Genomic DNA, 26,912 nt, shown 5'->3' on the forward strand with positions numbered 1-26,912 from the left:
TTTCTAAATGAAAACTTTTTTTTTGCTCCATTTTTACAAACTGGACGTTGTAATGAAGAAGAAACTTCATTCCGCATTTTTTCAATGATGGTTTAGATTTATGATTAAATTATTATTTTATTATTCAAAATTTCATTAATGTCCATTTTTTCAACATACTTCCACAATAAAAAACTTGCTTCTAAATTAATGGCGAAAAAAAAAAACATATTTGAGTGTCTTTTACGCTTTTTCTGGTAACGTATTTTTACAAATAAAAAAAATGTCGCAATTTTGCTCGAATGAGCTTTTGGTTAAGCACAGACAATCATCATTTAAACTGATATCAGTAATTAGCGATTACTTAGAAAAAATTTTGTTATAGCAATTTAGTAAAATGTAAAATATATTTTACATTCAATTAGTTACAAACGTTCTTTGTTTGAGTGAGAATTATATTATGGTAAACCATATCATTATTTGAAGTTACGAATACGATATATATATAGTTAATTGTAGTAATAACTAATATTAAAATAAGTATAAATTAAGATTAAAATGAATCAATTTGAATGATATTATACAATTTGAAATATAACGACGTTTTTGAAAAAAAAAATTGCTTCAGTTTTTGCGTTAGTTCATTTGTGGGAACGATGTTTTGGAATTCCGTCGCCCCCACAAGAGCAGTTCTACCCTGTAATTATCAATATGAATAAATAAATGGTAAAACGTCTGTCTTTTCAAAAGTGTATAAGATTTATATTACCTGTATAGTCCGTACAATTTCCAAGATTTACGTTCAATGGCCTTCCAGTTGTATGTATAGTACGGGTTGAATGCGTGTTGTCCCTAGATGATCTTCTTGGATTCAGAATTGTGGAATTTGAAGATTGATTATGAGACTTGGCTTTATTGCTTTCAACATAATAACGATAATCATTTCCTCGACTATGAATATCAACATTGTTTGTTCCTCGTGATGTATGCATTTTTGAACTTGGCAACGTTGAGTGAATTGGTTGTCGAAATTTCGATTGTTTATTTTGATCATCGCCACATTCACTTGAATCATAACTTTGAGATATAATTTGTCGATTACTTTCGGAGTCCATTTGATAGCTCTTTAATTCACGTACGGAATATTCGTAACCGAATGTACTATATGTGGGATGTGGAAAATTTCCACTTTTTCTATCTCGATCATCCGACAGATGTTTTATAGTCTTTTGCGAACCAGTTTTTGTCCCAGTGTGAAATTGGGGATGCTTCAAATTATTTTGTTTCAAACTTGGTCTACTAAAATGTGGATCTTTATTTCGATTTTTTGGAGGAAGCATTGGTGGTTGGTCACTGATTTGATTTGGTGAATTATTTGATTTAATTATAGATGGCATTGAGCGTTTTGCCTGAATTGATCTATCATATATATTGTGCGAATTTTTTGAAGTAAAACTATTCACCTCTACGTTACATACCGACTTTATTGAACGATACTTGTTTAGATTGGAGGCGGATAAAAGTTGTTGATTTCGATGATTTTGGCTTATTTTTGGTGGTATTTCCGGTAATGGTTGACTTATGATAGACATTTTTTCCGGTGCCGAAATTAATTTAATATGCGATTGTTTGATGGGAAGATTCGGTTGCTCTTGAACATGTTTTACTGGTATAGATGGATTACTAATTTGTTGGACTTTCGTCAATTGTAATGGTTTTGTAATCGTCGGATATGGAGGTGGTTCATTTGTTATGCTATATACAGATCGAGAATTTTTTTGATTATCAATTGCGATACAGTTACCAGCTGTCGATCCGTTTTCGAATTTGGAATGTTTGAAAGTAGATCCTTTGCATGGAAACGTTGTTCCGTTGTCAGTTTCATATCCAGAAACAAAACAACTACCCGCTTTAGTTACAGACGTATTGGAACCATCATAAATAGTTTTAATAATATCGTTGTTACTGTTATGGTTCAGTGTACTAGCGTTGACTATTCTCGATGAATTTTGATGTTGTGCATTATATTCTTTGGAAACTGTAGTAACGCTTGGGGGGGGATGCTTTTTTCAAGACTGGATTCATTCCTCGCTCGGTTAGACTTCCGCCATATCGACCACCATGTCGTAAAGTGGCGCACTTGTTCAAATTCGTTGATGTTAGTAATGAATCTCGTAGGGATTTTGGCCCTATACTGATATATTTGGGATCGAATCTATTAAAACCATTAAGAGGAATTTCTCGAGAATCTGAATCACAACGGTCGATTGAATTATTTGATAGACTTGATTTTGCTTTTGTTAATGTACCTGATGGAAAAAAATACTCAAGAATGAAAATATTGCACATAAAATCAGTGTTTGTCATTTGGCTTGCTACAAGCAGCTTGCTTGCCTGCGTCGCCTATCGTACGGCAAACAAACAAACATGCGGACACATATACGGCAAACGAACCATATGTATTACACGGTTTTCGTTCGTTCAAGATGCGGTACACAGTTCCGCGAACACGTTGTATCGTGTGTATCTGTGTAGATGTATTGGTCGCACGAACGAAAACCGTATAATACCTATGGTTCGTTTGCCGTATATGTGTCCGCATGTTTGCTTGTTTGCCGCATGATAGGCGACGCAGGCAAGCAAGCTGCTTGAAGCAAACCAAATGACAAACACTGCAAAAAATGGATATGAAATTATATTATAACTTGTTGAAAATAAAGTGACAGTATTATGCTGATAATCCAATCGTAATTCAAAAAATACTCACTTCACTTTATATATGTATGATATTATTTGAGTTAACGTACCGTATTTTTTTGTTGTTTTGTTTGTTGTGCTGCCTGCGATGGAGCAGGCAGATGATTCTCAGTAAAAGTCGTTGGATTCAAGTGTTTTACATTGCTTACTTAAAGTAGCATATTTTCCGTTATTTGGTCCAGCGGCATAGTTACTATTGTGATGTGAAGGTAAGCGACCAAGAGTTTGATGTCCATTTGAAATTCTATTTAGATGATATAAACACTTTTATTGATTTAAAAAATAATTTTTCTCATTGTCGATTATAACTTTGCTTGAGACCTAATAATTTTAAACTTGGGAAACTGTATGATTATTTTTAACGCACATCTCGTTAACATTTAATGCATTTATAATGGATTTAATATTAACCCTCTAGTGCATAGCTCTACCTTTAGGCGGAGTGTATGAATTATTGTAGGTTTTTTACACATGAACTAAAACACATCCAGAAAGGATCAGCCTTTCATTTTATATCCATTAGACAATTGATTTTTGGGTAGATATATATTTGTAGGCTCGACAGTGCGAAACATCGCATGTCGTGAAAAAATTAATTCATATGTGAAAATTTTAATGGCCAAACTCGTGTACCCCGCCTAAAGGCAGAGCTATACAAATCGATCAAATTTCAATGTGGCGTATAACAATGGAACCATTGTTTACGACAATAAAAATAAAAAATATGGAATGCGACAGTTGTAGAAACATCTTTCAAATTTCAAGAATAACAAAAAAATAAGCTGAAAGAATGTAAACATCATGAAAAAAAATGTGTTTCGTGTAGCATTACAACGATTCGTGTACATAGTTACTGTAAGATGACTATGGTATAGTGGATTAGTGCATGCGCTAAGAGTCGTATGGTCCGAATCTAAACAAAACATATTGTCAATGCATAGCTCTGCCTTTAGGTGGGGTTGAGTTTTTTGCACTTTTTTTCGAACCACGCATTTTTTTGGGTTAAAATTATTTTCCCAATCTTTGTTACAACTAAATCAACCAGAAAAAAAATTCCCAGCTCTAGAAAAAGTTAATGCACTAGAGGGTTAAAAGAAATTAATATAGAAAATTTATGGTTGCGCCATTTGAACAGTACAGATAATACCTTGAAAACTTTTCATACTGTCCACCACGTTTGAATTTATTATAGTCAGTACTGTGCGAGCTCAGATTCTCAGAAGATTATAGCAAAAAATACCTCAGTTTTCACTTCGAATGTTTAAGGTTTCTAGTTTTTTTAAATGAGGTAAACTACCACCCATTCCTCCCCTCATTCTCTACACACTACTGAATATAATATTATCAATTTAGATTCTGCGTTGTTAAGAAGTTATTTTTTAACAACAATATGCTATACCATCCCAAGCAACCAATTTGTAACGTTTTTCATCCATTTAAACGTTAAAAATGTAATGATCTCATTTATTTTCATATTAATCTAATTTGATTTTTTTTCACTTTTTTTCATTCCATTGTTACGTTGAATATTACTGAAACTACACACAAATCTGACCAGAATTTTGACCGTGAGCATATGCCTGTAATGGATTATTTTGCGCCAACAATTGTTCCTTGGGATGATGAACTTCGTTGAGTACTTAAAAATACGTGAATCTTACTCAGAATGACAAAAAAAAAAAATCGACAAAAAATCGGAAAAATAAAATAAATTGAAAGCAATAAAAATAAATGGAATGTATCGAAATCGGTAAAACTGATATTACATAATTCAAACTCAATGGTTATAAAACCGTTTCTCTTCTGATTACTTGTCAACCAATCGTTAATGAAGGTATGCTAATATAAAACAAGCATAGCTCTCATACAAAATATTTTTTACAAATTGCAATTCAAAATTGAAAATATAGAACGGATCAAATGAAAGATGGTGGTGAACAGAAACCACTAATATTTTCCCCATTTATATAATCTAATTCAATACCTTTTTTTCTCTCCTTCATACCTCCTTGGGTAATAATTTAGGTTTTTTTTTATATTTTCCCAATTATACAAAATAATTCATTCTAATTATATTATTGACGAGACTAATTCTACAATAGCATTTAGATAAGAGGCTTCAAATTAAACGAAATTGATTATTGACAAAAGTCAAAAAGTGATCGTAAGGACAAAAGTCAAAAAGTGACTTTTGGAGGCGGCCAAATCGAGAAGTGCCTTAACAAAAAAGTCTTAGTTTTTTATGTACTTTGATCAAACAGACATTTTGATTTTTCATCGAGATTCATGAGACATTTTAAAAATGCTGAATTTTTCGAAAGGATTGATCGATTTGGACGGTTAGGGGGTCGTTGGAAAGGTATTGAGCTCTTGACTCTGAATATGGATGTTTCAGAGGTCAATGACTTCATTTAATGCCATCTATGGCCGTAGAACAGAATTTTGATCCTTTTATTGAAAGGACCATATTTTGAAGACAGGTGGACCGATTTCACTGTGCGTCATTTTTTAACTTTAAAAATGTGATGGAGACGAGACCCATCACTTTTACATAGGTTGGGTATGCTGGTTTCAATGGCATCACCCGTTTTTCTCTAACAAGTCAGGATTTTCCACAATTTTCCTAGAGAGTTTTCCGGAAAACCAAAATTGGCTGTTTATACTCTAGTAACATTTTAATCAGTTTGGCGCCTCCAGTTCTGACTATGGCCGGCACATATCAAATCCAAATAATGTGAAAATGATCCTATCTTGTAGAGAAGGATTCAGGAAACACGATATAATTGAAAAAATCAATATCAATTTGAGCTCAATCTCGAAAAATCGCGTCAAATGTAAAATGGCCGAGTTGGCGCCTAAACTTTTGGCCTTGGCCTTTCATACAAAAAAAAATTTCATTTGGAAAATTTGAGCAAAAAATGGGTATAACTTTATGTTGATGGCTCTGGCCGGCCCGAACCAAAATGAAATGTTCTGAAAACTATTCAATCTTGTAGAGACGGACTCCAGGAACACGATATGAGCAAAAAAAAAATCGGGTTCCATGTCACAATTTTGAAAAAAATTAAGAAGAATAATACAATGTTCATGACCCCTCCCCCTCCCCCCTTGCATTTTGATCGACCTGCAAATCGGACTATCTTGTGGAGGGAGACCCCTAGAATACAGTGCAACCATAAAACGATAATTATTCGAATTTAGGTTTGACTTTAATTTGATCGATTTGGAAACATACTCATTTTTGAGGAAAATCGACCCCCTGGGAAAAAATTCAAAAATCCGGCTGAGCCAAAATTCTTAGTTTTTCACCCTCAAAATATCCCGTAAAAGAGTTTTTCGATATTTGCACTCCTTAAAAGTGACCCACTTATGTGGGACACCATGTATATAGCGAGATCGACCTTTCAACACACTAATGTGGTTTCGCCACTCGCGTCCGCTGTGATAGACGGCAAGTTCACAAGTGGACACAAACGATTTGAAGAATATTTGCAACCATCAATGTTTACTAGATCGAGTATAGAACTGCACATAGGAACATATTCGATGTGTATGGATCACAAATTATGTTTCAAAATGTCATCACCAATGTCGACACCATCTGACATCAAAATTTTGACATTAAAAATACGTGTTGTGGTTGTTGTCGTTTCATTGCTGTGATAAATATAAAAAAACAATTAACGGCAGACGTTTAACCGACCTCAATTACCGTGTTAAATGGTGTTAGACCATGATGGACCATGATGGCCGACCTCAATAACCGTGTTAAATGGTGTCAGACCACGATGAACCATGATTGGTCAAAAGATAAAGAATAGCTTGAAAATGGGTAAATAAACGTGTGGAATTATAGCAGACTATAATGGCCAACATCAAAGATACCACCCCCCTAATTTTGGGTGGAGGATTTCAAATTTGATCAGAAAATTGACAAATTTTGACATCCCCCATACAAACTTTTCAACAAAAAAAAATTGGTCCAAACCATCCTATAAAATCAGATTTCAAAAAACTATCACGAGAACAAAGATAATGGGTGAACAAAAACGGTGACGTACGACGTGGAACAACCTGATCTCAAGACGAATATCGCTCAAAAACAATACCACCCTCTTCCTCGCAACCCCCAAGCACCTTGTAGATTCATATTTGCATTTGCTTTTCTTGCAGAAGAGGTATACTGCTAACAATTTTTTTTGCGTACAGCATATAGTGTACAGTGTACCACATACCCACATTAACATAACCAAAAATAAATAACCAAAAGACCGTTGCTCTGTGATTTCCTTTACCCAAAACGCAATGAAATTTTTTTAGCGATTTAAAAAGTTTGGGGAGTGATTGCAATACTTTACTGCACACCACTGTGCGCGGAAAAATAAAAATAGACGATGATTAAAAAAAAATTGGTTGGGCTGCGACTTTATGAGCATAAGTTGAATTTTTTGTAGTGTGTTATCATTGAAAGAAAATAAACATAAAAATAATAAAAATCATGCCTGGTGTCATGCACCAAATTATATTCTGGTGGTGGTGATTCAATTTTACTACTAATTGCCAACCCTCTCAATGTTCCAGAAGTTTTTCGTGCTGTTCCATTTACTCCATGACTTTGTTGATGATGCAAAAGAGTTCTATTCACTTTTGAAGTACCACTTTGTTGATTGGCAGCTAAAGGAGATCCACTTGCAGCTGAATTCAAGAATGGCGTAGCTTCAGCTTTATCGGAATATTTTCTCCTGAAATAAATAAAATATATTTTTAATTCTAGATACTTCAGCAATTGAATTAGTGTAATTCACCTTTGACTTAAATAAATCCACGTATGAGAATCTACGCACACCTGATGTAAGACGTGTTACAAATTTATAATTACGATAAATATTCAATATTCACTCTTTTGGAAGAAATGTGTGCCAATCTAGTGAATAATATTTTTTTGTAATATGATTTTTTCATACCAGTAATGTAAGCAAAAATGCTGTAATCAAAGCAGCCACTGTCATCAAAGTCAAGCCAAGTAAAGCACCTATTCAAAAAAATGTAAAAACAAAAATTATGCTTGGTATTAAATGGTAAATTCATGCCGAAAAAAAATATTGTTTTATGTTAACAAATATCTTTTCGGAAAAGTGGTATAAGAATTGAATTTTAAATAGTACGAACAACCGGCTAAGCCTATGAAGAGACAAAATGCGAATTCCCCTCATCTGTGCCATCTTGTATTCCATAGTTGAACTCAATTTAGTTACAATGAATTGAATCGAAAAAGAGAAAAAAACAACAACAGTAACATGGCTACATAGATCTGTTGACCAGTGAGATACGAATAACACTGGAATGAAAGAATGAAGAAAGCGTATATGTGTATGTATGCATCAGTACGCATAGATGTACAGCTCTGTGTGGCCGTGCTATTGTTGTTGTTTTTTCTCTTTTTCATTTCAATGCTACAGAATTAAATTCAGTTTTTCGATCTAATTCGAACTAATGTGAGGTGGCGCTGATCAGCTGCGTTCGCATAAAAAAGTTCCCAATCTCATATACGCCAACCCCGCTTGAGTACGAATCGAAAATCAGTTTTCGTTTGCACTTTGGACAGTTTTTCGACAAATTGTTTCATAAAATTAAATAAAGAGGCTTACAAGCTGACTTTTCCTCATGAACCGAAATTTTGGGAATAAACTATGTATGGTTGCGGTAACTTTAATCACTGTGAAAACTTGTGAATCTTATTTTCTAATCGAAGTAAATAATCTTAGAAATTTCAATCAGAAATATAGGTTTTAAGATTTTTGGCTCATAAACGAAAATGTTGTATTTGAGGTAGGCCCCAAATTGCAAACTTTGTGGATCATTTTTGTGTGGATTTTTGTAATTTGAAAAGTCTATGAAAAATTTGTAGAAAAAAATCTATGGATGTATGGATGTGGGTACTTTATTCGGACCAAAAAATACACCGGTCAACAGATATTGCTAAAAAACTAATCAGCTCGTCTCTAAGCAGCCCCATATCATCCAGCAAAGTCAGAAGAACAATGTGTCAATTTTGAATATTTTTTCTGTGTTTTGGGGTGACTTTAATTTTTTGGCCTAATACAATAAGTTTCCTACACTAGGTGTAAGAAAAAGTAAAATATGGCACATAATTGTGAAAGAGGATTTTTTTGTTTTTTCTTAAAGATAACTATTTTGGGTGAAAATCCCTAGCAAATTGAAGGATTTTCCGCTCGGCGAAAAACTAAAGAAAATCGGAAGGACCCTAACAAATTCGAATAATTTTCGCTAATTTTTTTTCCTGATTTCAGGGGGTAACGTTTTCTAATTTGTTTCGAGTCTTGGGCTCTAATATATCATAGCCCTATGAAGCTATACACATAAATACGAGAAACAATTAAATGATTGTTCACATTTTTATTTTGAGATTACCTTCACATAAACCTTTTATAGCACCTTCATAATATTGATGAACAGAATGATGATCTAGCATTTGTAGTAAGTCATGGAGTACATAACGGCTTTCTTTGAGTTCATTCAGTATTTGATCAGTAGTTGTAGATATTTCTGCTCGCGGATATAAATCTTTTGACATACGAACCACATCATCAAATGCAGTGCTGGCGTGTTCGATATTTTCTTTCGATTCATTCAAACGCATACGGAATCTCTCACGTAAACTTCCACAATTTAAGTAATAGACGTCGTTGGGATATTCCTGTAAATAAATAAAATGAATATTTTGGAAAAATGAAATTACTTGATATGGAATTTTTGAAAATTCATTGGAAATATATAACACCGGGACATAAAAGTTAAAATTTATTAAAAAATTGTCTTAAAAACATGTGCAAAACGTGTTCTTGGCGTGCATTCAATTTAAAAAATATTTGCTTGCATATTTTTTGAGAAAAATTTTGTACTAAAAACACGTTTTGTAAATTTTTTTAACAAATTATTTTTTTTGATTTACCCATTTTTTTTACAAAATAATCGTACATTGAAATCTCAAAATTGAATAAAAATAAAGAAAATGCTTTATATCAAAAATATGTGCAAAACATTTGCTTTCTATTGCATTTGAAATTATTTGATTTAATTGAGGTAATTTTTTTTTATGGCATACCAAAAATTTGGACGCATTTTGTGAAAATTCTGATTTTTTTTTTTCGAAAACGCTTTGCATTTAAAACATGTGCTTCACGAATTACATAGATTTTTTTTTATTTTTTCAATTTTTCAAAATGGAAAACACAATTTTTTTATTTGAATGTTATATGTCAAAATTATGTGCAAAACATGTGCATTGGTTGACATTTTTATTTTTGTTTATGTATCGCAATAAACGCCTAAATTTAGTGCCAAAACTTTCTAAACATACAGTCTGTCCCATAGTAGAGGCCGCTTGATTTAACCACAAAAAGTTTCAAATATCTTGAAAATATTTTTGGTGTCGCCAGATGGCACTCTAAGCTAATGCGCCAATTAACATTGACAGTTCTCAAATCACTACAGTGTTTGTTGTGCAACGAAAACATGGATTCGGAATATTTTCATAAGCGTTTTGAAGCGGTGTTTTTGCATTTACATCCAAAAGAACCAAGAATGTCAATCGCATCAATTGCTAAATACATTAAAAAGTCAAAACAGTTCGTCAAGCACTGGATTGACCATTATAACAGTGAAAGAAATGTGAACGATCAGCCCAATGTGAAGCCAAACCGAGCCTCCCCGCCAAAGCAAGATAAACGGATGGTTAAGTTGTTCGATGAAAATCCAGCTATGTCATTGAGCCAAGGTGTTGAACGGCTACGCCGTCTTAAAATAGACGTCTCGCGCTCCAAACACAAGAAAAGATTGGATGTCGCCGGTGTTCATTATCGCAGTACAGTGAAGAAATCACTTTTGACAGAAAACCAGAAGAAAAACACATTGACTGGGCAAGCAAAATTCAACAAGAGATTGGAGCGAAGTTATATACACTGACGAGTCATTCTTTTGGCTGGTGAATAGCACTACCCATGCCTAGAGCCGAAAAGAGAGTTGTCTTTCGCACTGTAAAGCATCCGAAAAAGGTCCATGTTTATGGTTGCTTCTGTGAAGCTGGTTTTGGATAGTTGACCGTATTCACGGGCATTGCAAACGCCGTGAGGATGAACCAACTTTTTGCATCGACACTGTTACCCACCGCCAAGAAGTTCTATGGCAACGGCAATTCGAATTGGCTTCTATTAGAAAATAATGATCCAAAACACAAAAGTCGTCTCTGCACTGCTTGGAAATAGGAAAATGGCATTCGACAGATGGACTGGCCGCCACAGTCACAAGATTGCAATCAGATCGAAAATGTTTGGGCCATTATTAAGGCAAGGCTTCGTGGTAAAACACACCGCAATTTGAAGCAGTTCAGTTCATTCATTCAACGCCAGTGGAAAGGTTTTCTATCTTCTATTCTATCGATTTCAGTATAACATTTATGATATTAAACCTATTGAATCTCACTTTTGGTTCTTCATAAAATGATCCATATTATATTGCGAGTTGAAAACATACATTCACCTCGGCCAGTATAGCAATGCGCAAATCAGGCCAGAACGCTTTCCAACAGCATTGATATTGTTTATATTTTCAAAATTGATCAAATTCAGTCATTGAAATAGGTTAAGAAGTGAATTATAGTTCGGATAAATCATGTTTCATATTCATATTTTTGCCCCACGTTCATTGCTCACAATTTGCTATGCAAATGACAGTTTTCCAGCTATACGATGCGTTCAAATGGATGTATAACAAAGTGGAATCACATTAGTTTTGTTCTGAAAGTATTCTAACTTCAAATGAGATTAATTTGTGGAGGTCTATTGTACTTTTGGTACAAAACCTTCATTTTTGGTGATGAAATTGGAATTTTTGGTCAAAAGTTTGAAAATTTTGCATCGAAATGTGTTTTATTTTCATTCAAATCGTTTGAAACTTCACCAGTGGCAAGTGTTTGATGGAAAATGACGATCACCATCAATTTTTAGTCGATATGGTTGTGCGAAGATATTTTTATATAAACCGAAAATGTTATTTTTCAATAGATTCACATAATGACCTACCGAGCTCTTGCGGCACCATCTAGCGTTGAGATGTCGGCATGAAACTTTACACACGTTATTTGCACACCATATGGAAAAGTATTCCGTGGTAAGAGCGAAAAAAATTCAACTTTTGTGTTTTGGGGGCCAGTCTAGTGAACACAACCCAATAGATTAAGTTTTAAATTGAAAATCTAACGATTCATTTCTTCATTTATGCACAAATAAAAAGATAAACAATTCATTAAAAACGCTGCAGAAGAACTCTTTTATATTTTTCTTTCTTTGTGGAATTTGTATTTTGAATTTTCGAAATGCAACTGAGTTTTTCTGACATATTTTGGATGACGTGCTCTGTATATGTCATACCAAACCAAGCGATATTTATTTAAATGTATTAAAAATGTGCTCGCATCGTGTGAACGTATCGTTAGGCAAGAAATACTGCATCGATCCGAATGAAAAAAACGTGATTGGCTATAACGCGTCGTAACATCCTCAAAACACCTAATGAACCGGCTGTTGAGGTGAGATATTTTGAAATCTATTTTGAAATGTGTTTGAATCGAAACGAATTATTTTTTTATCAATTTGAATTTTGAAGGAAAATATCACAATATCAAACACACGATTCTACTGCGAAACTCAGCAGAAACGAAGAGAAAAAGAGGCAGAAAAAATGAACTGACCACCGAATACAAACAATGTCAACTGACAAGTAGAAGCATTGAATTCATAAATGATGAGATAAAACAAATATCATAACGATTAGTTAGCTTAGCAAGACATGACACAAATTGTGTAACACAAATTTTGTGGCCTGGTTGTGGAAGGAGCCCGTAGGTTCGTAAAAATTTTAATTTAAAAAAATATATCACGGGGGACGGCAGTCCCCCAAGTGACGCAATACCAACATACATATACACATATTTATATGTGATATGTATTTTTGCGTCATTCTATATAAGTAAAAAACACTTCTTTGGAAGTTCTCACTGTGACGCAATACTGCACATCAAATCTGAAAATGATCTGATATAAATATTCAGTGATGCCTGCAATCAAATACACAAACAATTTTTATATTGCGTTGCCTCTTGGGCATTATAACAATGAATGAGAGATTTCGTACCCCGAAACACATCGAAAACATATTTTTGAGCGTTTAAGAATACATTAAATATCACTTTTGGAAGAAAAATTGAATTTTTCCCATGAGCATCACACCAGATATGACATTTCACTCTATCAACCAAAGTCGCTCAAAATCTATTGGTTTCTATTCCTCGGCACCCCCAATCATCCTGTGAAGTCAGATTTTGAATTACTTTTCTTGTTTGAAAGTTATCGTGTTAACAAATTTTTGCGCACAGCGTACAGTAGGGTGGTTCGATTTATGTGAAAATTCAGAAGGGATACTGGCTATAGTTATAAGTTATGGAAAAATATGTAAGATTTACGAATATGACGTTTTTTTGACATAATTTCATTTTTTCAAAAATTTTCAACATATTTTAAAAACATTTTTTCTGGTTCGTAACGCTGCTAATTAAGTGAAATAGACCGCCAAAGGCCATTAAAGTGCTCCCGGACTTACCTCTACCTGAAAATAGGTCCGAAAATGACTGAACATTTTTCAAAAAAATGACCCAAGAAAACAAAATTTTAACTCATTATTGAGGTGGTCTTATTTTTCTGAAATTGTCCAACTCACCCTGTAACCTCTTGAGGATGTCAAATAGAGATGATTCATTTCATCTGCAATATTGCATGTTTCCGAATCATTTGAAAGTCTGCATTTTTCAGGTTTTTTCAACAGATTTGTTTTTAAGATATAGGAACTTTTCTTTGGGTGTACATCGTCTTTTCCTTCTAGAATACATCTGTCATGTCCTAATCAGAATATTTCAGGACGAAAACATGGAATATTGTAGACAAAATTACTTTTTGGTGCACAGGCAAATTTCAAAAGATTGGTTATTTTCGACATTTGTTGTAAAAGTCTTGAGTAGGAGGGCATGTAGAATCGAAAGTATTGATCAAACATAACACACAGATAATCTCTATTCGACATTCTCAAAAGGTTACAGAGTGAGTCGGACAATTTCAGAAAAATCAAACCACCTCAATAATGAGTTAAAATTTTGTTTGGTTGGGTCATTTTTTTGAAAAATGTTCCGTCATGTTCGGAGCTATTTTCAGGTAGAGGTAAGTCCGGGAGCACTTTAATGGCCTTTGGCGCTCTATTTCACTTAATAAGCAGCTAGGGGTAGACACCTATGAATCCAGTGTGAATTATTTGATTTGAAATCTTTGATTCTTGCGATTTCGGTGATTTCTCGATTCCAAACCTCAATATTGGACATAAAATACACTTATATACAAAGCTAATTTCACTGTGGTAGTGTGCGCCTATAGTAGAAGTCGCACACATAGTGTGTGTGCGGTACAAAATACACAACATTTGACAGAAATCAAAGAAATCACAAAAATTGAATTCTGCGATTTCTGTGATTTTAATGATTTTTGTGATTTCTGTGAGTTTTGATTCCACGTGTCTACCCCCTAGATAAGCAGCGTTACGAACCAGAAAAAATGTTTTTAAAATGTGTTGAAATTTTTTGGTCAAAGTTCAAAAAATGGACCCCTGGAGGCGCTAGGTCTGTGACATCAATTATGTCAAAAAAACGTCATATTCGTAAATCTTACATATTTTTCCATAACTATAGCCAGTATCCCTTCTGAATTTTCACAAAAATCGAACCACCCTACTATTCATTGACATGATATTTTGGGGGTTTTATCAAAATGAATTAAAACATTGGTGCAATTGGTTTTGAATAGATTTGGTGACCATACATACTACAAATTCACCGTAGAAATTTCTCCCTTTGTTTAAAAATTTTACAAAAACAATTGAAAATGCAAAAAAAATTGTCGAGCGCAAACTGAAAACTCTAATTTAATGTAAAAACAAATGATATGAGTACAAAACACTTCTTTGCAAGTTCCCACGGTGACGCAATACTGCACATCTGAAAATGATCTGATTTACAATAAATTTTCAGAGACGCTTGTACAGTGTGTGCCAGAATAACTGTTGAGTTTATATTGGGTGTATGCATTAATTTCCGGACTCAGACATCAGATGTTACCACTTGCTTGTGCGTTGTAGTAGATCAATGACATATACGTCATTTGAAAGGCCTATTCAAATACTCTCAAAATCAGTCAAAAGTGTTTCATTTGTTTGTGCGAATCATATTTTTTTTTCAACCATGGAAAATTTTGAAAATTGGAGAAAGCGACAGCATTTGTGGGAAGTTTTGTTAAGCTACTTTTTTGCAAAGAAAACTGCAGCTGAAAGTCATCGTTTGCTTGGGGAATTGTATGGCAAACATACTCTATCACGTACACAATGTTCCGATTGGTTTCAACGCTTCAAAAGTGGTGATTTTGATGTGCAAGACAAAGAACGCTCAGGTCAGCCAAAAAAGTTTGAAGATGCGGAGTTGCAAGCATTACTCGATGAAAATGCATGTCAAACGCAAAAAGAACTTGCATTGGAATTAAATACCGACCAAGCAAACATTTGCAGACGTTTGCATGCAATCGGAAAGATTCGAAAGTTAGGAAAATGGGTACCACATCAACTGACTGAAAATCAACTCAAAGCACGAATCACAGCATGCATAGAACATCTCAAAGAACACAAAAAACATAGTTTTACTTTTCCGCAGACATAGTGTAAGGTGAAAAGTATTGTAATCGGTCAAAATTTTGAAAACCTCAGAAACATGTTTTCTGGACGTTTCTGAGATCAGAGAACCCGAATCAGGCCGTTTTGAGCATGGTTTTTGTTAATCTGTACGTCGTACGTTGTACGTCGTACGCAAAATTTGTTAGCAAGATTGCGCTCATCTTAGAATCTTATTTCAAAATCTGACTTTACAGGATGATTGGGGGTCGCGAGGAATAGAAATCATTAGATTTTGAGCGACTTTGGTTGATGGAAAAAAAATTCATGCCTGGAGTGATACCTATGAAAAAGAGTCCAAAAGTCATACTTAATGTAGACTTAAACACTCAAAAATATGTATTGGGGGATTTTTTGGCACGAGAAAACCGAATCCGAGGTTGGTTTTGAGATACAATCAATTTTTGTTACAATTTCCTTGAAAAAATCACAAAAAAATTGAATGCTACCTTAATGACGTGAAACTTTGCACAGACTATTTTTTACACAAAAAAATAACATTCTGAAACTTTAAAGAGATTTCAATTAAAATTAGGGGTACCTCCCGAACAAAATTTTGGATTTTTCGCTCAAATTTTGGTTGCAATTTTGTGAAAAAAATAACCTGTGCAAAGTTTAACGCCATTAGGTAAAATACAGACATGGCTCCCATACAGAAATCCAAATTTTTTGTGACTTTAGTTATGAAAAGTGTTTCAAAAATAATTTTTATGGAAAAATTAACGTCAGACATATTTTTTAAAGTGTTTTGTTAGAAAATAGAATACTTTCAAATGTCGTACAAATGGGTTCATCATGAAAATGTGAAAAATCTTTTCTCGGGTACTTCTGCTATTAAATTAAAGAATATTTCGTTGCCAAAGTTGGAACATATTTTTTGGTCTCGAACTTTACGCCGCTTGAATGGCTTGAAAAATCGAACAAATGTTATTTTGAACTTTCTTAATAAAATACGCAACTACCACCGTGCGGAAAAGTTCGTCTTACTCCTGTAAGACTCTTTATTTTGAGTCGAATTGTCACGGGCGATGAAAAGTGGGTCTATTACGACAACTCCAAACGTAAAGGAGCGTATGTTGATCCAGGCCAACCAGGACCATCGCAGTCAAAACGAGACATTCATTGCAAGAAGGTCATGCTGTGCATTTGGTGGGATCAAAAAGGTGTCGTGTATTATGAGCTGCTAAAACCAGTTGAAACGGTTACAGCCCAACGCTACCGCATGCAATTAATCAAAATGGAGCATGCATTGAAGATTAAACGGCCACGGATAGCGTCTAAACAAGACAAAGTTGTGTTTCACGATGATAATGCCAGGCCCAACTTCGGTTGGGATCGGCTTGATCAACCCGCGTACTCTCCAGACCATGCTCCTTCTGACTACCACTTGTTTCGATCGATGCAAATGGGTTTGTCCGAGATATCGTTTCGAAATCCTGAAGGAGTGCGAAAATGTACGAGGGTTGCTCCATAATTTTTTTTAAAAACATATATAACACAGTTGTTTTTTGTCGAAAATGGTTTTATTGTTTTTCAAAATATTCCCCGAGATGATCGATACACTTTTGCATTCGATGAAACCATTTGTCATAGCATTCGTGCCACTCCGAAACTGATATCTCCAAAACGTGTGTTTTGAACGCTTCAACTGCTTCTTCTGGTGTCGAAAATCGTTGACCACGTAGTTTTTTCTTCACGCTTGGGAACAAAAAAAAGTCATTGGGTGCCAGGTCAGGACTGTACGGTGGATGACCCATCAGTTCGATGTTTTGACCGGTCAAAAATCGAGTAGTTTGAAAAGATGTGTGAGAGCTCGCATTATCGTGATGAAGAATTATTTTGCGACGGTGGTTGTTTTTTCTTATTTCACCAAACACTTCGGGCAAACAAATGGTGGTATACCAATCAGAATTGACGGTCTTACGATCCTCTAGTGGAACGGTTGCCACATGACCACTTCTCCCGAAAAAACAGGCGACCATTCGCTTCGAAGTGCTTCTTGCTCGAACAACTTTCGTTGGGTTATCTTCATTTTGGAAGACCCATACAGTCGACTGCTGTTTCGTTTCGGGCTCATAGGCATATATCCACGATTCGTCACCAGTGACGATTTTATTAACGTCTTTTGAAGCACCACGATTGAATTTCTTGAGCATTTCTTTACACCAACTCACACGAGCCATTTTTTGTTCATCGGTCAATTTATGTGGGATCCAACGAGAGCAAATATTTTTTACGGCTAAATGTTCATGCAAAATTGTATGTATGCTGTGGGATGAAATGCCCAAAGATGCCTCAATCTCACGGTAGGTCACATGACGATCTTCCATAATCAGTTTTCTGACAGCATCGATGTTTTGTGGCACAACAGCCGATTTTGGACGACCTGTATGAAACTCGTCTTTGAGCGAACTACGACCGCAACGGAATTCTCGGTACCAGTTATAAATTGTCTGAAGGGTTGGTGCTTCATTGCCAAAGGCCAAATGAAGTCGATCGAAACACTGTTGTTGAGATAATTTACTTCGAAAATCGTAGTAAATCATTTTACGAAAATCTTCACGTGTAAAATTCATTTTTTTGTTGAGTCGCAGTTTACCAGTCACTGTAAACAATACAAATAGCGTTCGTACGACAAAAGGTTCAGGGCACGAATACATACCAAAACATCAAACTTTACGAATATGACAATGGTTTACATCGGGCAACACTATAAGTACCATTTTAAAAAAAATTATGGAGCAACCTACGTATCGATAAATGGATAGCCTCAAAAGATGAGGAATTCTTTCGACGCGGAATCGACAAGCTACCAAGAAGATGGGCGGAAGTCATAGCTAACGATGGGCAATACATTGGTCAATGTACTCATTCTTATTGTTATTAAATAAAGTTTGTTTTTCACCAAAAAATCCGGAAATTAATGCATACACCCAATATGTTCGGGCATATTTTTGTGGAAAAATGATAGTTCAATGAAATTAATATGTTCTTATAAGGAGATATTAAGATGTTCCCGACCATTTAAAATAGTATTTGGATAATGTTTTTTATTCAACGACTGATTTTTGAGCCTTTTTCTGGGAAAATAAAGAAAAATAAGATTAGGTAAAATATGAGCCTGGCGTAGCCAACATAAAGACATTGTGGTTCTGCTTGTCAGTTATTTTACTTCCTTAGGCATCAAGAGTTTATGATATAAAAGGAAAACTATTTTTGTTTCGAGACTTGGTCACGACTGGGCCATATAGTCGACCAAAGCAACTTTCGTACTGCTCCCGATTTTTTTCTGACACAAATAACAAAAAATTTGGGGAATCAAGTCTGACTAATTAATTACAAATATATAGACTCCCGCTACACAACGCAAAAACATTCTCAATTTGGTTGAAAAATTTGCTTTTTTCTCCTAAAGTAGACCCGATAGTTATTCAGGCACACCCTGTAATCAAATACATCAAAAATTATAATATTGCGTTGCCTCTCACACAAAAAAATTGAAATACATAAGACAGTCAAGGTGATGCTTTTTATATATATTTCTTATGCATTTCATGTTTTTGTGGGAGAGGCAACGCAACATTATAATTTTTGATGCATTTGATTAAAAGCGTCACTGAAAATTTATATCAGATCATTTTCAGATGTGCAGTATTGCGTCATCGTGGGAACTCCCAAAGAAGTGTTTTATACTTATTACATTTACAATTCAATACTAATAATTGTCGTTCTTCTTTTCCATGTATTCACAACCAAATTCACTCAAAATTCGAAAAACAACATTGGATTCACCCCAAACCTTTTGTCCTGACGAAGGGTCTACTTACACTCGCAAATTTGTTACATAAATGTGATGTTGGTTGCATACAAAAGTCTCCCAATGCTACGGAACTGGCCAAATAAATTCCAGACAGAAGCCAACATATAATGATTCCAAAGAGTCCAACAACGCTAAAAAAAATTAAGTTACATCGCGAATTTCTTGCAACGCCAATTACTAAAATAACACAAAGAAGTATGAGACAAGCCAAAAATCCAAGCGTAGCAGGATACCGAATAATTTCAAAAATCTCTGAAGGCTGTTTGGAAAACAGAGATTAGATATGGTTATTAGTCTTTCAATCTTAATATCTTTATTTTTCAATATACTTACTCCCAATACTTGTTTTAAAGAATGGTGTTGTGGCGTTCTTATCAAATATAAAATTGTTTCTAATGAACTCACTGCACGTGTTGTATTTTCTCTCACCAATATAACATTGTCAAGAAGGATTTTCAGTGCTGTCTGATTGAATGTTGGACGTTCAAATACATCTTCTAAATCATACATCAAAACTTTACTGCGAATATCATGCTTCAATTTTTCAGTCTACAAATAAATGTAAATAAGATATTATTTCTTTTCAAATTCAGTAAAGCACGTTAATTAAAACGGATTTTTTTTTTTCATTTTAAGCGAATTAAGAAAAAATGAATCTATAATAAATTCTCATATGATTGTAATCTTTTACCTTATTTGTAAAATTCGATACTAATCCATCAATCTGGCGAGCTGAATAAAGTGTTTGCGAAAAACCGTTGTGGAAGTCATCATTTCCATAAAGACCTGTTTGTTTGAATAAATAAAAATAATACTCAATTAAGAATGATATATTTTTTCATAATTTAATTGAAAATATATAAAACACAAAATATGGATACATTACCCAAACCAATCGCAGCACAGCAAAATAAGGTGGTTGATATTAGCGTAAATTTCTGGCATGCTTGAGATTGAAGCTTGCTTGTTGTGTGGTCACAACATCGCGTTAGCAAATATAATAAAAGTCCAATCAACGAAATCAATAGCAGTCCTGCAGGTATTGACGCTAAGATTCCCAAGCTCTGAAAATATATATGTATAAATATCCGCTTTTGAATTGTTTTATTTATTGAATAAGTTTTTCACTTGAATAATAGTTTTTACACTGAACGTTAAATTTTATTTTATTTTAGTATGAGATGGCTTCAATTTTAAAACCAAACTTTAGTTTTTTTTCTAATAAAATAATTTATATATACACATACTTCTTTGTAGATTATACTTTTCGGATCAAAGGTACTGTTTACGCGATTCAGAGTAACATTTATGTGTGGAACTGAATGAACTAAACGAACTAATATGCTTGGTTGATTGTCTATAATCATTTTTGTTATTTATTTTTTTAATGTTTTATCTCAGAAAAGTCAATTTTTGAATTGTATAATTTCCGTATTATTCAACTTGAGTATTATTCACAAAAGATAATTCATTCTAAACATTCTCAATTACATAATTTTTGAGGAATTACGCCCGAAATGGAATTATTAATGAAATGAAAGAATAGTTTTTACAATTTTCTAATACATAGCTGATATTTCTATATTTTTATATCTTTTCAAGTGTGCTTAGTTGTCAGTCAATATCCGATAAAAACGAATAAACAATGAATTGTATTAATTTTCAATTTTCAATTTTCAATTTTACAACACCGTCATATTTTGTTTTATCTTGAAAACAACTTCTGTATATAGACTTCAGAAACAAAAAAAAATCCAACATAGCCCTGCGGTGTATTGGCAGAACTGCAATAAAAAGTTCATGTATGTATAGGTTGTCCAAAACAACAAACACACCCCACTGTTTGGTGCTGTTTGGTAACGTTATTTACGTTTAATGATTTATATATAGAGTATGAATCGTGAATTATTTATGATTTTACTTGTTCTTTTTCTTAAATTTCACATGTATTATTATTGAGACAAATGTAAAATATGTATATATGTTTGTTCACATATATATATAATATATATATATATATATATATATATATATATATATAATATTTGTCTATAGATGTCGTAACTGTCGTAAAAATTAAATCTAGTATTGATTTCATAGTTTGAATTTTATTAGTTTTAAATTTATTCAACGTAAAATACATCCCATATTGTCTACAAACAAGAATTCAAACGATATGATGCAAAATGATTTGATGAGTTATTATTTTATTTCTTTTCCATGACAAGAATTCTATTTATGAAATTTGCATCAAATAATTTCGATTAGCAGTTGAAATATTTTTAATGGAATAAGCTAAAAAAGACACAATTTTACATCAATTTCACCAGACAGTTGTGGTTTGGATTTTGTCATCTGGATATTTCAGCTCATCTGGATAACGTTAAGCGATGAAATGGAGTAAAACAATAGAAGTGATTGTTGTATTTTTGAGGTATAACAATCACTTCTATTGTTTTCATTTCGTATCATCACCCAACGTTATCCAGATGAGCTGAAATATTCAGAGTTCTGAATTTCACTAATAAATTTTAACATGCAGGTTGATCCGCTGTGAACGGTGTGATTCCATGTCGGACCATTGCTTGTAAAATATCACTAACATAAGATGCAACGTCAGTGTAACTCCGTTCTCCACGTTCAATAAATGGATGCTGTAGTAGTTTGCTGTATTTTGGACGATTGGTTTCTTCCTTAATTAAACTATAAATAGAAAATAAACATAAACGATATCTAATTACAAAAATCTAATCAACAATAACGTTTTAGCTAAAAGTGTCATTCAACAATTTTTTTCAAAGTAATTTCTATCAAATTAAAAACCTCTATCGAGGTGAAGAACGAGTGACGAAACCAAAATTTGAAACACAAAATTTCTGATATCAATTTTTTGACGAAAATAGTTGGTAGATATATTTTCTGTGTACTGTGAATATAAACTTAATATACATTTATAAATTCAAAACGTTGCAGAAATTCTCTCCTTATTACTTTGAGTTCATACTGACGCAATGAAGCAACGTTCCGATTTATAAATGTATATTAAGTTTATATTCACAGTACACAGAAAATATATCTACCAACTATTTTCGTCACAAAATTGATATCAGAAATTTTTTGTTTCAAATTTTGGTTTCGTCACTCGTTCTTCACCTTGATAGAGGTTTTTAATTTAATATCAATAGTTTTTTAAGCGCTATTAGCAATAGAAAATCTTTTTCAAATACAAAGAAATTATGGATTTTAAGGCTATTTTTGAAAAATCAAATAAATTGTGGTTCATAATGGGGAAAAGTAGTTTTTTCTGTGGTGTGTGGTATGCATATTTTTTCATCTTTGACTTGGGGCTTAAATTGATGAAATTTTCAAGAGAACATATGCAGTCTTTTTCGAAAAAATGCCCGTTATGTGTGCGGCCAACGGTCAACTTTTGGTTTTTGGCCACCCCCACATGAAATTTTTAAGTCGCAATTGGCACCACTCGAGAGCTTACTTTAAGACCTTCCCAACAAATATGCATATGTCCTGGTTATGTCAAGTCTGAGTCCCACAGCGATCGTATGAAATAATGGCCATTTTTGCATGACCGCATAGTTTGCCATTTATACTAACATGTTTGTAGATTTTTTTTAATTTCATTTGTGACTAACCGCATGCACCTCTTCCGACGATAGTCCACATTCTGGCCTGGTGGGAGGGGACAAAAGATTCGGTACTTTATCGATCTTATGCGAGGAAAGTATCAAACATGTAGTTATTTGTTGTTAAAATTTCATATTTCATACATCTAGACATTTTTGTGAAAATTCGAATTTTGGTAGATTTGGCCGATTTTTGGTGGAATAGCCATCCAATCCAAAACGGTCGATATTCTGTTTGGCTAGTCACAGAGCATATTTACAGAGTCATTGGAGTACATTTTGGCCCATAAAATACTTCAAATGATAAAAGTAACATTTTTTGTTGAGACTTGGGCCTAAAATCGGTGAAATTTTCAAAAAAATCGTTGAGCTTGTTTTCGAGGTTATGGACGTTATGTGTCCGGCCGAACGGTAACTTTTTGGTTTTTGGCCAATCACGGGGACGGTAGTCCCCCAAGTGACGCAATACCAACATACATATGAAATATTTATATTTTGCGTCACTCTATATATACGTTAAAGAAATGAAAAACGATACCGCTGACTTTTGGAAAGGGGTTTTTGCATATTTTAGTAGTGCTTGGGCACCAAATGTGTGTACGTTTCCATATTTTTTGCGGCGAAAGATGCGACGCAATAATAACATTTTGTACATATTTGAGTGAACGCGTCACTGAAAATTTATATCAGAACATTTTCAGATTTAAAGTATTGCGTCACACTGAGAACTTGGAAAGAAGCATTTTTTACATATTTGGCCACTCCAACTTGAATTTTTGGACCGCAAATGACACCATTCGATAGCTCACTTCAAGACCAGTTCTGCAGTTGATCTTTCCAACGAGAGGTGTGTCAAGTGGATGTGCTTCGGTGACTGTAGGGACAAAAGGTATTGAGCTTTAGAATAAGAATATCGATGTTTCAGGGGTCAATGACCTCATTTAGTGCCAGCTATGGCCGCAGAACTAAATTTTGACCCTTTTCTTGAAAGGACCATATTTTGAAGACAGGTGGACCGATTTTCAAACTTTTATATTTTTTCTTTATCTATGGCCCGAAGGCTTTCCAACCATACATCAACCGGGGCGAAAGGCCTTCTGGGTCCGGATTTCGTATATTTCATGTATATATAGCGAGTTCAACTTTTCAACACACTAATGTGGTTTCGTCACTCGCACGAACTACCGTCCGCTGTGATTGCTAATTTTTCAATGAGCTATATTCAATTATTATTACTAAAATTTGAATAAATTCAGTCACGTGAGCACTTAAACCCTAACATATACACATACCATGTATTGACGAAGTCAACGAATTCATCAGAAAACTCTATATTGTTGTATGAAGATTGTAAGCGAGGCGGCTCACCTTGAACAACCTGATATAATTGTTCAAATACACTGCACCATTTTGGATACGGAAACCTTCCGGTCGCTATTTCGAATAATGTGATGCCTAAACTCCACACATCACTTCGTACGTCATAACCTTTTGCTCGTTGTGGATCAATTCGCTCCGGCTACACATGAAATGAGAAAAAAAAACAACATAAAACCTTTCTGCAAAACTTTTGTTTAACTTTTTCTTTGAACAATATTTTGAAGCTTAAATTATTATTATTTTTTTGTAAAAGAAATTACGTTAAGATTCATAAGGAATTATTGTTTAAAGAACGTTTACGTTCAATAATTGTTTTGGTTAAAACATTTGACAAAACAAAAATGTTAAATATGTATAGTGTAGAGAGTTAGAGTTCTTTCTAATTATATTTTACCGCCATGTAAGGTCTGCAACCAGCGTCTTTTGTCCTGGCAATTGAGTCCACCCTTTAATAGAACAATTATTAATTTCTTTCATATATTAATCCATTTTTCATGTATTTTTAGTGAATTTTGGGCCAAAAATATTACGCACAAGACACAGGAAATTCCGAAATCACAGAGCTTAATATCACCCCGCTGGTGTAATAGGATGTTACTTGGCTTCACATCTCTATGTATTATGTTCAATTTTTGTTTTAGATAATTCAATGCCTTTACAGTGGCCACTGTAATTTTTGCCAATATAGATTCTGGAATTCGTTCATTTTCCCGTTCGCATATGAACTTATAAAACTTATCCAGTGAAATATCCATTAGTTCCATGCAAATCCAACAATCGCCCTAAATATTTATTCTTATAAGTTATTATTATTTCAAAATACATAATGTTCTAAAATTCAATGTCAATATTTCTGTCACCGATTCCTCAGCAAAGGAGTAAAAATGACCCGAACGTCTTCGGTCAATATTTTCAGTAGCCTACAGACGGACGAACTTAGTGTTCTTAGCAAAATAATGATTTTTATCAATTTGCTTGAAGTTTTGATTATCTCACTCTTAAACGACTCCACTTGATCCAAGGAATATGTGATCTAAATACAGGCACCTAGTAGCTAATATCCAATATAAATTTTATCCGTTTACCTCTTTGAAAAGAGCTCCATAGAATTGAACGATATAATTGCAATCATTTGACTTCATCACTACTTCCAAATCCATTAGCAATTGTTTTTGTTCTTTTTCATCTACAGTTGATCTTATTCGCTTAACTGAAAAACAATATTTCAAGATACTCTTTTTTCAAACAAGCACATTTTTGTTAAAAACGTAAACAAAATTACCAGCCATGGTGGTGTTTGTACGATGAAAAATCATTTTGTTTACAGCCCCATACGCTCCTCGTCCTATTTCTCCATGGTCTATCAAATCATCTGATGTAAAATCCAAAGTCGGTTCACCAGGCGTTGTTTGTATCTTACCTGAAATAATTTTTGCAAATGAATATTTATTTAACTACAACTGAACGAATAAAATGTCATCTTACCACATGCTTGTAAACGAATTCTCTCTCTACATTGTCATCATTCAAAAACATATAGAAAAAATGTTAATGAACGGAAAAAAAAATGAATTCGAGATCGCCTAAAATTTACAACACAATTCGCAAATTTGAAGGAAAATGTGCATTATTATTTCTACTCACCGTGTTCGATCTGGTACATTTTGAGGTTTCATATTTTCTGGGCTTTTAACTGTATCGGATTGAAAACTCAATTTCAAAAGCCTTCTACGTTCGTCCGCCATTCTTACTATCTTTGTATACTAACTTTTAGTAATATATATTGTATATTAACTTTTTTTAATTATTGAACCTCATTTGAGAAGTAATTCAATATATTTCTTCTCTTATAATTTGACTTGTTAGATTAATAAATAAAAAATATTTGTGATGATTTTTCCAGCTGCACATCACAAACATTGACAGCATTTTGCAATATTTTTTAATTACATGTTACCCACACTGTGTGTCAATCATTGACATTTAAAGTAACAATTTGAGCAAAAATAAAATGGATAGCCAATATTATATTTCTTTCTCAAATAACCGCCATCTATCCATTAATAGATTTAATTTTGTGTTTCATTGGTTTTCAGTAGCAACAGTATATAGTAAAAAATCGGTGAATAAAAGAATAGAAGCAATCTCATGCATTTATTTGTTTTCGAAATGAAAACTTTTTATCTACGATTATGTTAGTTTATAATTCTTTAAGAAAATAATCTAAATTCAAAACATTGCATAGTTTACTCAAAAAATGCTATTGAAAAAATCGGAGAACAATCGGAAACAATATTTAAACTGTTATAAACAAAGAGAGAGTTTTTGCGTACATCTGTGTTTATAAATAAAATGCACGCGGCACGCATTTCATTCATGGGAATTTCGTTTCAAATCTTCACGATTTTCTTTTTGAATGTGTTGAAATTGGTAACCTTAGTAATCTTTGGACTATTGAGCTTCGATGTCATGTAGCCCCAAGCAAAAAAATCCAATGT

The 26,912-nt window shown here is 33.6% G+C and overlaps 2 protein-coding genes across 3 annotated transcripts; both read right to left on the bottom strand.

The window, feature by feature from the left end:
* Nucleotides 1–216: 216 nt before the first annotated feature.
* LOC116346417 (protein tweety-2) lies at nt 217–21,196 on the bottom strand. Of its 2 annotated transcripts, none has more exons than XM_031776457.1 (12): nt 20,641–21,196; nt 20,280–20,457; nt 20,085–20,179; nt 19,727–19,942; nt 19,401–19,652; nt 9,169–9,454; nt 7,701–7,768; nt 7,542–7,582; nt 7,302–7,478; nt 2,787–2,980; nt 749–2,288; nt 217–676 (listed from the first exon to the last, which is right to left on the bottom strand). In XM_031776457.1, exons 1-10 carry the CDS (start codon nt 20,758–20,760, stop codon nt 2,845–2,847), a joined length of 1,569 nt encoding a protein of 522 aa, XP_031632317.1. In that variant the 5' UTR covers nt 20,761–21,196; the 3' UTR covers nt 217–676; nt 749–2,288; nt 2,787–2,844. The 2 variants fall into 2 exon arrangements, with proteins under 2 accessions (XP_031632317.1, XP_031632316.1); XM_031776456.1 differs by having other exon boundaries at nt 7,239–7,478; nt 20,641–21,193.
* Nucleotides 21,197–21,580: 384 nt separating this feature from the next.
* Nucleotides 21,581–26,357, bottom strand: LOC116346422 (dual specificity mitogen-activated protein kinase kinase 4). Its single transcript, XM_031776462.1, has 9 exons — nt 26,059–26,357; nt 25,900–25,925; nt 25,697–25,834; nt 25,500–25,624; nt 24,949–25,196; nt 24,809–24,860; nt 24,327–24,553; nt 21,908–22,096; nt 21,581–21,769 (listed from the first exon to the last, which is right to left on the bottom strand). Exons 1-8 carry the CDS (start codon nt 26,157–26,159, stop codon nt 21,925–21,927), a joined length of 1,089 nt encoding a protein of 362 aa, XP_031632322.1. The 5' UTR covers nt 26,160–26,357; the 3' UTR covers nt 21,581–21,769; nt 21,908–21,924.
* Nucleotides 26,358–26,912: the final 555 nt, after the last annotated feature.

Source organism: Contarinia nasturtii, unplaced genomic scaffold, assembly GCF_009176525.2.
Source record: "Contarinia nasturtii isolate CC-2019 unplaced genomic scaffold, AAFC_CNas_1.1 Cnas_scaffold_1500, whole genome shotgun sequence".
Classification (NCBI taxonomy): Eukaryota; Metazoa; Arthropoda; class Insecta; order Diptera; family Cecidomyiidae; genus Contarinia; species Contarinia nasturtii.